The sequence below is a fragment of the Lissotriton helveticus genome, chromosome 6 (assembly GCF_964261635.1).
Source record: "Lissotriton helveticus chromosome 6, aLisHel1.1, whole genome shotgun sequence".
Taxonomy (NCBI): domain Eukaryota; kingdom Metazoa; phylum Chordata; class Amphibia; order Caudata; family Salamandridae; genus Lissotriton; species Lissotriton helveticus.
In genome coordinates this window covers 418,203,673-418,215,925 of record NC_136067.1, presented here as the reverse complement: position 1 = coordinate 418,215,925, position 12,253 = coordinate 418,203,673, and the positions used below count along the sequence as shown (strand labels likewise).

The 12,253-nt window shown below is 41.2% G+C and overlaps 1 protein-coding gene across 11 annotated transcripts in view; it reads left to right on the top strand.

Annotated features, from left to right (window-relative positions):
- The window catches only part of DCDC2C (doublecortin domain containing 2C), a 5,988,712-nt gene that overhangs the window by 5,114,590 nt on the left and 861,869 nt on the right, over positions 1-12,253 (top strand). For all 11 annotated transcript variants that reach the window (XM_078647857.1, XM_078647853.1, XM_078647855.1 and 8 more), the window contains one exon: positions 1,337-1,504. In XM_078647857.1, coding sequence (XP_078503983.1) covers positions 1,337-1,504 — 168 coding nt within the window. The remainder of the gene's footprint in view (positions 1-1,336; positions 1,505-12,253) is intronic.

The following is a 12,253-nucleotide window of genomic DNA, read 5'->3' as shown; positions in this document are numbered from 1 at the left end:
GGTGCTTTTGTTAAAAAATGCCTTACCTTGAGGAAATTGAGTTTCACCCTCCATACAACCCGTTTGGAAGATAAAGGATGACATTTCTGTGGAGAGTGGTTTGCTGTATAGGGAGTTCAGGCTAATCCCTCCAACAAGTTTGAATTGAAGCATGGTGCGGTGATTGAAGTCCACTTGAGGCATTAGAATGCACGTTGACCAAGAAAAGTCTCTGGTAAATGTTCTGGTGACCAGCCATGGATAATAATGTAGATTTTTTTGTACAGTTTTTCAGCATATGTAGTGTGGCTGACAAATTGTTGTTTATACATAAAGCACCTGTAGAACCAGTTGAAAGCCCCAGGACTGATGGGACCATTTGAACATGGATTTCACAGTCCTTTCAATAGACTTCATAAATGTATAGATACATTATGATGATTACAGATTATTTTCCAAATGGTCCAAATAGTGTTTTTGTAGTGGTGCGTACCTTAAGGAAATGTTCTGTTACTTTCTATTATATATTTCTTGTCTACTTTATACTATTTCGGTCACCATCTCTGCCTTTACGTTTTGTTCTCTCCTTTATATTCCCTGGTCTGTTTTCACACACTCCCCATAATTTTAATCCTTTTCTCTCTCCTAACTTCTCTCCCTCGCTTCTCCATCGTATTTCTAGCTGCCCCTACTGATACCATTCTGAAGTTCTTTCTTCTTCCTCTTTTGCTCATCCTTTCTTTCTTTCTTTCTTTCTTTCTTTCTTTCTTTCTTTCTTTCTTTCTTTCTTTCTTTCTTTCTTTCTTTCTTTCTTTCTTTCTTTCTTTCTTTCTTTCTTTCCCTTTTTCTTCTTTTCTATCTCCCTTCATATCTCTTTCTTTCTATAATTGCCATAAATGGGGCCCAGAGAGTTTTGCAAAACATACAGGGCCTTGTTTATGGCATATTGGTGTAGGGCAGCACAGCAAGGAACCTTGCTGCAGTGCTTTATGCCAAAATGAATGGACAGGAATGCAAAGGATTTAAGCGATATGGTAAATTCCTATCCTTTCAGCTTGCCCTGTTTCGGCAGTCTTGCGCCAAAGTAGGCACACTTGCTCCACAAATGTACCACTTTAAGTGGTGATAAAGTGACTGAGAATTCTCATAAATAAGCCCCCAGTATGGTACAGAACCATGTAGAATTTAAACAAATTACTGCCAGTGACATCTTTGAATTTTTAAGAAGCATCGGTATAAAAATCAAATACTTCATGATCTATATGTGGTATTAAAGATTTGACATTAAAATGAATGGTTATTGTAAAATCGAAAGAATGGTGCCATGAACTGCATTCATTTTCTAAATTTTGCTTAGGTTGCAGCTGAAAATCTTAGTCGCGCTTGTTCTGCGGACAGGAGACAGCATACATCCCCCTACCTTGGAAGAAGTGATATGGAGACAGCTTTTTCAAAATGGAAGAATTTTGAAGAAGAATACATGAGATTAAAAAGGAAATCAGGATTGCTTGGAAAAAAAGATAAGGTAATTCCAAAAACTATCACCTCAGGATATTATTTAAGGTGTTGGGAATTCGTATTAAAACAAGCTAATAGTTATGACAAACCACACATTAAAAATAGGCAACATCTACTAAATGAAACATTACAATCCTGTCTATCCAAATGAGCGTGATTGTTATACATGACAGAAATGTGCAATTGGAATTTTTTGTTCATTTTGTGGTGCAATATAGCCACAAAGGGTACCTGTTAGGTGGCAGAACATGTTAGTGGATCTGGGCGAAGTATCATTAAAATAGCAAAGAAATTGTTTAGAATGGTGAATAACTCGTAATTATACACCCCTTAAAATATTTCTGTTTTTTCTTCTAACACACACACTGCCGCTCCACACACATATACATTTGTTATGAATTTTTATATATATACTCGTGAACAAGGGGCTTACCCCGAAACACGAAGAGTTTTGTCAAGCCTAATGGATTAAAGACCACTTTTTGCAACAGTTGATGTCCATGGCATGCTGTTTTGTGATTTTGTGAATTCAGCGTTGGTGTATATATATTTATCACTGAAAAAATCATAGGTTTCACATTTGTTATAGTTAGGAATTAGCATTTAAAAAACCTTTGAAATTCACAGAAAAAAACCATAGGTTTAACATTTGTTATAGTTAGGAATTAGCATTTAAAAAACCCTTGAAATTCACAGAAAAAACCATAGGTTTCACACCTGTTATAGTTAGCTAAACATTTTACTCATACAAAACCAATGAAATTCCCACGTTATAGTTAGTTGGACTCACTGTAACTCGCGAGCCCGCAATCCACTGCTGATGATGTCACATATTACATCATTCATGACATGGTCAGTGACATCACTGATGATGTCACTGATGACATCTCAAATGACATCACTGATGACATCACTGATTACATCACCCAGTGTCTGTGTGTTACTGTAAAGTTAAAATATGTTTAACATATTGAAGAATGAGTGTATATATGAGTGTCTGGATTAAGGATTTAGTAGGTGCGTGTCTGACTGCAGGAGTGGGTGATTAAATGTGTCTTACTGAATGCATGGGTTAGTGACTAAACTGTCTGAATGTGTGCATCAGTATGTCTGTTGTTGTGCAAGCTGCTGCATGTGTTGATCAATAACTATATGAGTGGCTATATGGGTTATTGATTGGTTGCCAAAGTATATGTATATTAGTCTGAGTGTGTGTGTGGGTGGCTGGGAGGTGTGTGTCTCTGCATTGATGTGTGAGCAGTTGATTCACCAGGTATATGGGTTCAAGAGTGCATATGGAAACAGTTGTATGTGCGGTTGACTGTGTGCATGGCTGTGTTGAAGAGTGAATGGATATCTCAGTGCTACATGTCCAAGTAAATACATATGTAAAACACAGTGCATGTGAGAGTTGACATATATCAATGACTACACATGGGAGCCTCTGATTGCGTAAGTGGCTTTATGGATCAAATGTAGTTGTATCAGTGTTTGTAAAAGAGAGTAAGTACGTGTTAGCATATGTTTCAATAAGTAAGGTTATGTGTGTATAACTGTATAGATGAGGAAATGGGAGTGTGATTGATTATTTGCATAACTGACTAGATTTGTGAGTAACTCCATGCATGAGTGCCACTGTGTGAGTGTCTGTATAGGTGTATGAGTGCATATGATAGTGTTGTATTGATGAGTGTCTGTATATATGAGTGATTGTATGGGTGTGATAGAGATCGCAGGTCACCCGGCCAATACATTTTTCACCATACACGTACCAGGCCCATATTCTTCCAATTTATCATATACATTAATCGGGTGACCTAACAATTCTACTACCAGCAACCCTGGTTCCTACCTATTTATTTCTATTGTACCTGACTTACCAATCCACCGTTGCAGGTACCTAAGATCCACAATGGATCAGGGAGCTAGCTGTAAAAGAAAGGCAGGCAAAATACAAAACCCAACTTATTTCTATTCCGCATTAAATGATCACAGACAACTGGGAAGTTTTAAAAGTTTATCTAGAAATCAGGTTCGGAAATTAGCAAGTTTACAGTTAGAAGGCAATCAATAATCAAGATAACGAAAAGAACATAGCCATAGAGGAACAGTGTCAGGGCAACCATTTATGAGTCTACAAGAAAGTTATACAATGCGATCTACTAAGGATTTTAAAATTCTTGGATCACAAACTTGACTTTACTGTTTGGAAAGAAATACTGCAAGGTAAGGATTGGAAATCTTATACATCTATAGGAGGGGAAAAAGTGGAACACGCTATAGTCCTGGTATTTCTACGTAAAATCAGATTTCAGGAGAAATTTATATACCACAGTTATGTTTCATAAACAGTATGGAGAGAATGTGTTCTAAAAGGTAGGAAAACACAGGAACATGCTAAGGAAAATATACGGTATGACTTTTATAATAGGTTGCGGAAAGCATGGAAAATTAACATATGCAAAGAAATGTCTTTATTAAAGCAAAGACAGAAATATAGAAGATGCAGTGAAGAGTTTTCGCACTATATTTACCTAGAAAGATGTGCAGACCAACCCTGGCCACGGATCAGTGAAGGACAGGAAATACCCCAAGGAAGGACAGTCATCTATGGGACAGCAGGTGCAGATTGGACACCCCAGGACAGGACAGGAAAACCAGATTAGGATCAGGACAGGACCACCAAGGCACGACCAGCACCCGCAGTTTGGAAGCAACGCCTGCGCTCCACCCTCTCTGCAGTTATCAGTCAGAACCCCGATTGGGTTAGCGAACTCCCCAGCAAAGTGCTCCGCCAGCACTTAAGGTTTAGTAAAACCTTTAAAGTCTAAGGTCAAATTCGGACAGAGTGCTCCGCAGCGCTCTGTATTCAGTCACCTATTGAGTGCGTTGGGTCAGTGACAGGTCAGCTATTCAGACAAGTCGGACAAATTCTCTAGCTGAACCTAGGCTAGATATACTGTTTTCGGGTCAGTGTACCACTCCCCAATGTTGCAAAGTGTCAGAATCCCCAATTTCGATTGGTCCACAAGTAGGATAGGCTAACACACCAATCAGAACAAACTTCTACAAGCTCGGTTTTGCATTTTAAGGATCCGCCTAGTGAATTTGTGGTTCCCATGAGAGAATACACAGAATACAATAGGAAAAATTTCATTGTAACAATTTCAGTACATTCGAGTCCCTCTCGCTGGGTCAGAGGTGGCTTTCGCAGGCGCATCTTGACTTGTGGCTGCCAACTGGCTGGGTTCCACTTCTCAAGGCTACCTTCTCCCAGGCTGCGCGACATGCGCAGAAGGGACCTTCAAGATGGTTCTCGGCTCATTCAGACCCCCCCATATCGCGGTACATGAAAAGTAAGCGAAAACAAATTAAAACATAGAAATAAAATGAATGTACCATATACCATGAGTAGTTACTTTATTTTTCTTACTACAAAAATATACTATGCAATTAACAGTGAGTGCAACAAACAATATCACGAGAGCATCTGCGCAAGCTTCACCATGTGATTATTCAGTCAGCCATATTAGATGCAAGTACGCATGCGCACATTTTCCCACCACAACTGCGACTACGTCACGTCACGTGAGTGTGACTAACGCATGCGCAGTAGTAAATTCCCAAGCGACGGCCATTTTAAGACAAAGATGAATCGTATTAGTAAAACACATAGGCAAGCATCACTAAGATACATGTATATCAAAAATAAAGGAAATTAGTAAGACATACAATTTGGATTACAGAGTTATGAATGAATCGAGGTTCTTGATTACAGCAAGTCGAGTAATGTGCGAAATCTTGCTTCATCAGGTGAATGAGTGGATGTGTGTGTAGACTTAGGAATCAGTGAGTGTGTATGTAGTAAATGGTATTGGTGTGTCAATGGTTTCAGGAATGGTAGTCTGTATTCAACACTGGATGTATCAAAGGTTAGATTAGAGTGTGAGGAGGTGCATTATGTTATCACATGGATGATATCATCAGTGATGTCATCAGTGATGTCATTTGAGATGTCATCAGTGATGTCATCAGTGATGTCACTGACCATGTCATGAATGATGTAATATGTGACATCATCAGAAGTTGATTGCGGGCGCGCGAGTTTTAATGAGTCCCACTAACTATAACGTGGGAATTTCATTGGTTTTGTATGAGTAAAATGCTTAGCTAACTATAACTGGTGTGAGACCTCTGTTTTTTTCAGTGAATTTCAAGTTTTTTTTAAAATGCTAATTCCTAACTATAACAAATGTTAAACCTATGTTTTTTTCTGTGAATTTCAAAGGTTTTTTAAATGCTAATTCCTAACTATAACAAATGTGAAACCTATGGTTTTTTCAGTGAATTTCAAAGGTTTTTTAATGCTAATTCGTAACTATAACGATTGTGAAACCTATGGTTTCTTCAGTGTATTTCAAAGGTTATTTTAAAGCTAATTCCTTTGTATATTGAGTTTGTAACCTACAATTTTTAAAGTGTTTTTTTATTAGTTGTTTTTTATAACTATTAATTATTATTTTTTTCTTTTTCAAAAGTTATTTTTTCAATGTATTTTTAATGTTTTTTTTTATCATTTTGTCTTGGTGCGCTCAGGGTGCGCGCACCGGTAAGCTCACCCGAGAGCGCAGCGAAAGCGCTATTTCCGTGAGCGTAAAAAAAAATATGTATTTGAACTGATGAATAATGCGACATTCAGTACCATACTTATAAAAGTAGTATTAGTAGTAAAGGAGTGAAATAAGGGAAGAGAGAGGAAGGAAAGTAAAGGAGAAGGTCTAAAAGAAGGTGATTGTGGGAGTATGGCTGAGTTATAGGCAGTGAGCGTGACAGAAGAGGAGTGAGAGACTAAGGGGATGGAGAGAATGAGGCTAACAGAGAGAATGAAGGAAGGGGAGTGTAGAACTAAGAGGACAGAGAGAGTAACAGAAGGAGTTAGTGAAGTAGAGTAAGGAAAGTAAGGGAAGGGAAAAGAGTGAAGGAGCGAAAGAAGGGAAGGGACAGGAAGGAAAGTAAACGAGAAGGTCTGAAAGAAGTTGAGTGTGGGAGTATGGCTGAGTTATATGGAGTGAGTGTAACAGAAGAGGAATGAGAGACTAAGGGGACGGAAAGAATGAGGCTAACAGAGAGAGAATGAGGGAAGAGGAGTATAGAAGTAAGAGGACAGAGGGAGTAAAAGAAGGAGTTATTGAAGTGGAGTAAGGAGAGTAAGGGAAGGGAAAAGAGTGAATGAACGAAAGAAAGGAAGAGACAGGAAGGAAAGTAAAGGAAAAGGTTTGAAAGAAGGTGAGTGTGGGAGTATGGCTGAGTTATAGGCAGTGAGCGTGACAGAAGAGGAGTGAGAGACTAAGGGGACGAAGAGAATGAGGCTAACAGAGAGAGAATGAGGGAAGGGGTGTGTAGAACTAAGAGGACAGAGGAAGTAAGAGAAGGAGTTAGTGAAGTGGAGTAAGGAAAGTAAGGGAAGGGAAAAGAGTGAAGGAGCAAAAGAAGGGAAGAGAGAGGAAGGAAAGTAAAGGAGAACGTCTGAAAGAAGGTGATTGTGGGTGTATGGCTGAGATATAGGCACTGAGCATGACAGAAGAGGAGTGAGAGACCAAGGGGACGGAGAGAATGAGGCTAACAGAGAGAGAATGAGGGAAGGGGAGTAAGAGAAGGAGTTAGTGAAGTGGAGTAAAGAGAGTAAGGGAAGTGAAAAGTGTGAAGGAGCAAAAGAAGGGAAGAGACAGGAAGGAAAGTAAAGAAGAAGTTTTGAAAGAAGGTGAGTATGGGAGTGTAGCTGAGTTATAGGGAGTGCGTGTGACAGAAGAGGAGTGACAGACTAAGGGGACGGAGAGAATGAGGCTAACAGAGAGAGAATGAGGTAAGGGGAGTGTAGAAGTAAGAGGACCGAGGGAGTAAGTGAAGGAGTTAATGAAATGGAGTAAGGAGAGTAAGGGAAGGGAAAAGAGTGATGGAGCGAAAGAAGGGAAGAGAGAGGAAGGAATGTAAAGGAGAAAGTCTGAAAGAAGGTGAGTGTGGGAGTATGACTGAGTTATACGGAGTGAGCATGACAGAAGAGGAGTGAGAGACTAACGGGACGGAGAGAATGAGGCTAACAGAGAGAGAATGAGGGAAGGAAACTGTAGAACTAACAGGACAGAGGGAGTAAAAGAAGGAGTTAGTGAAGTGGAGTAAGGAGAGTAAAGGAAGGGAAAGGAGTTAAGGAGCGAAAGAAGGGAAGAGACAGGAAGGAAAGTAAAGGAGAAGGTCTGAAATAAGGTGAGTGTGGGAGTATGTCTGAGTTATAGGCAGTGAGCGTGACAGAAGAGGAGTGAGAGACTAAGGGGATGGAGAGAATGAGGCTAACAGAGAGAGAATGAGGGAAGGGGAGTGTAGAACTAAGAGGACAGAGAGAGTAACAGAAGGAGTTAGTGAAGTAGAGTAAGGAAAGTAAAGGAAGGGAAAGGAGTTAAGGAGCGAAAGAAGGGAAGAGACAGGAAGGAAAGTAAAGGAGAAAGCCCGAAAGAAGGTGAGTGTGGGAGTATGACTGAGTTATACGGAGTGAGCATGACAGAAGAGGAGTGAGAGACTAAGGGGACGGAGAGAATGAGGCTAACAGAGAGAGAATGAGGGAAGGGGAGTGTAGAACTAAGAGGACAGAGGGAGTAAGACAAGGAGTTAGTAAAGTGGAGTAAGGAGAGTACGGGAAGGGAAAAGAGTGAAGGAGTGAAATATGGGAAGAGAGAGGAAGGAAAGTAAAGGATAAGGTCTGAAAGAATGTGATTGTGGGAGTATGGCTGAGTTATAGGCAGTGAGCGTGACAGAAGAGGAGTGAGAGACTAAGGGGATGGAGAGAATGAGGCTAACAGAGAGAGAATGAAGGAAGGGGAGTGTAGAACTAAGAGGACAGAGAGAGTAACAGAAGGAGTTAGTGAAGTAGAGTAAGGAAAGTAAGGGAAGGGAAAAGAGTGAAGGAGCGAAAGAAGGGAAGGGACAGGAAGAAAAGTAAACGAGAAGGTCTGAAAGAAGGTGAGTGTGGGAGTATGGCTGAGTTATAGGCAGTGAGCGTGACAGAAGAGGAGTGAGAGACTAAGGGGACGAAGAGAATGAGGCTAACAGAGAGAGAATGAAGGAATGGGAGTGTGAAACTAAGAGGACAGAGGGAGTAAGAGAAGGAGGAAGTGAAGTGGAGTAAGGAGAGTAAGAGAAGGGAAAAAAGTGAAGGAGTTAAAGAAGGGAAGAGAGAGAAAGGAAAGTAAAGGAGAAGGTCTGAAAGAAGTTGAGTGTGGGAGTATGGCTGAGTTATATGGAGTGAGTGTAACAGAAGAGGAATGAGAGACTAAGGGGACGGAAAGAATGAGGCTAAGAGAGAGAATGAGGGAAGAGGAGTATAGAAGTAAGAGGACAGAGGGAGTAAAAGAAGGAGTTAGTGAAGTGGAGTAAGGAGAGTAAGGGAAGGGAAAAGAGTGAATGAACGAAAGAAGGGAAGAGACAGGAAGGAAAGTAAAGGAAAAGGTTTGAAAGAAGGTGTGTGTGGGAGTACGGCTGAGTTATAGGCAGTGAGCGTGACAGAAGAGGAGTGAGAGACTAAGGGGACGAAGAGAATGAGGCTAACAGAGAGAGAATGAGGGAAGGGGAGTGTAGAACTAAGAGGACAGAGGAAGTAAGAGAAGGAGTTAGTAAAGTGGAGTAAGGAAAGTAAGGGAAGGGAAAAGAGTGAAGGAGCAAAAGAAGGGAAGAGAGAGGAAGGAAAGTAAAGGAGAAGGTCTGAAAGAAGGTGATTGTGGGAGTATGGTTGAGATATAGGCACTGAGCGTGACAGAAGGGGAGTGAGAGACCAAAGGGACGGAGAGAATGAGGCTAACAGAGAGAGAATGAGGGAAGGGGAGTAAGAGAAGGAGTTAGTGAAGTGGAGTAAAGAGAGTAAGGGAAGGGAATAGTGTGAAGGAGCGAAAGAAGGGAAGAGAGAGGAAGGAAAGTAAATGAGAAGTTTTTTTTTTTTGTCCTCATATATGCCACCAGATGGTATGACTCTAGATGGGGATCTCTCAAATCCCATTACTAACGGGGCGGTGCAGGCAGTAGGTTGCAAGTAACAATCCTCGACGAAAACTGTAAGTAGAGATCCAATCCTTAATGCAAGGCATGTTCTACCACGAACGAGCGCCGTCACGAGCGCAACCAGGGCTTGGCTGCTCAGTAACCATTCGCGCTCATAATAACGCCCCTTTACAATCTATTCCCTTGCAGAATACGTTTTATCACGAGGGTAACCTCCCCTGCCCCATGAAGTCCACGAACACTCCATTGAGAGTGAGCCTTGGTTATACTTTCTTTGTTTGTCATATGTCTGTGTCATGTTCGTTTTTTTGTCCTTTGTTGTACAATTTTACAATGACAGTGCATGCACGATCCAAAATTGATATAGCCTCGCACAAACTAACTAGTATGCGAGACAGTACCACGCGGTGATGAATTAAAGTACTGCGTGCAAGTTGTGAATAAGAAAACAATCACAGCACTTCTTTAGTGTGCAAGTTGCGGTTAATACTCACCGCCCCGCATTGTGCACTATCACTTCCCTCCTCCCACTAGAAGTATGTTGGAGTAAAGCGCGAATACCGGCAATATTAACAGTATTATGCTACCACTGAATTCACCATGTAACGGGGTGAGACCGCATGCTGACACAACGTTGAAGCACTGCACTACGTTACAGGCTTGTAAATACGATCAATATGTGACAAATGTCCATACTTCTTTTACAGGTGTTTTGATTTTTACAGCTCACCCACTGTGGAGCGAGCATATACCACGGGCACATTTTTTGTCATCAAGTGGTTCCATATGGTAGGATCGGGTGCGTCTTTTAGGGGACGCAGACCATCCACCATTTTGGTTTTAGGTCCTGATGAAAACCTGGTTCAACACAACCACCAAGGTTGAAACATGTAGACCCCACACATAAAAGAGATACACGGGCTCATCACTGCCCTCACTTTATCTCGCCACGATTTTAACATTGTCCAGTTACTTACCAATAAAAAGTCTTTATTTTTCTAAGTTTAAACCAGGACAATTTTTAACACACTTACCCTTTTTGTTCACGCACCATCACTCACAACCTGCTCCACTGCAATCAGGTGTTGAAGCACACCCTGATGACGCTAGGTCATTAGGGTGGACCCCGATGATGAAGCATGTCATCACTAGGTGATGAGTGAGGGGTTTCTAATAAAAGGAGATTTTTCCCTTTCTTCGAAAGAAACCGTGCACCCCTACAGCAACTGGTGAATTCTCACTGGTGGTACTCCTTCATTTGTTTTTCCTGATCTCTCAAATCAGCCAGCACAAATCATTACTGTGCGCCCTGGGATTTTATGCTGAGCGGATAGGATCACCCAGAGGTAGGCTGTCTACTAGTCCAACTCCCCTGTTCGAAATCGGTAAACCTTGCCCCGGGGAGGACCAGACCACAAACCCCTGGCATAATCATTGGACTTTTCATCGTCTATCTGTCCGACCATTTTATCAACGGAGCCCAAATCTTCGCCGCTCCCTCTCCACTGCACAATAGATCTAATTTACTTATGGCCATGATGTTTCTTAGGCAGTCTGCAAACCTTGGGGGGGTCGGGGATTTCCATTTTCTGCACACCTCCCTCCTCGCGATGACAACAGCATAAAATATAAACTGAAAGATACTGTCCCTGATATCATAGTCATGTGGTAAACCAAAAAAAATCAATCTTGGACTACAAATAACTGGTCTTGACAGTACCTCCTCTAGAAAACTGCAAACCTTTTGCCAATAATTTTTAATTTCTGAGCAATCCACAAAAATGTGTAAATCATCTGCAGCTAGAAGCTTACATCTAGGACAGAAATATGAGTCTCCAGATATTTTTGTCAATTTTGAAGGAGTCCAGTAAACCCTGTGTGCTGTGTAGAGATGGTTCCTTCTAAGATTGGCAGGCTTTATTGTTTTTTGGGATATTATGAAGGAATCTATCCAAACCTCAAGCTTCTTTTCCGTGCTATCTGCCAATAGATCACCCCAAAGTTTAGAGATTTCTTCCTCCTGCCAATCTTTTGCCCCTGTTAGTAGGATATACCAAGAGGAGACCTCCCCCTTCCAACCTTCCTGTCTGCTGGCTAATTCTAGAAATTCACTTCCTTCTTCTTCTAGCTCCCGATTTTGACTTCCCCACCAAGATGATAATTGATAGTATTTAAACCTTGTAAGAGATCTTCCTGTCATATGAGATAAAGATGTCCAGTCAAGTAGACCTAGGTTGTCGTGCAGGTCACCCCATCTTACAAAGCCTGCATCCCTCAGAGGGGACAAAAGGCAGTCAGATAAACATTTGGGTGTTCCGGGGGAGTCCCAAATTGGTGCTAGGGAGTTGTAATAAGGACATTTCCAGATTTTACAGACTGCTTGCCTCAACTTAAGAGCTGTAAGTAAGATTTTTAAGCAGACTTTTTTGTAGAACTTCTGGGCGCCAAATTTAAACAGAAAAGATTCAAAGCCCTGGGGTAGGTCGGATAACATCGCCTGGAACAGACGGCCATGTGAGAATGAGTCCAGCTTGTTAGCCAGGAGTCTGAAATTTTTTAACTGGAAAGCATAGCAGTAAAAAAGTAAACCGGGGAGGGCCAGGCCACTTATTTTCAACCCCCTTCTCACCTTACTCCAAGCAATTCTTTGTGACTTAGTAGCCCAAATAAACGAGCCTATCTTACCCTGCAAGCTGGATATGTCTTTATTATG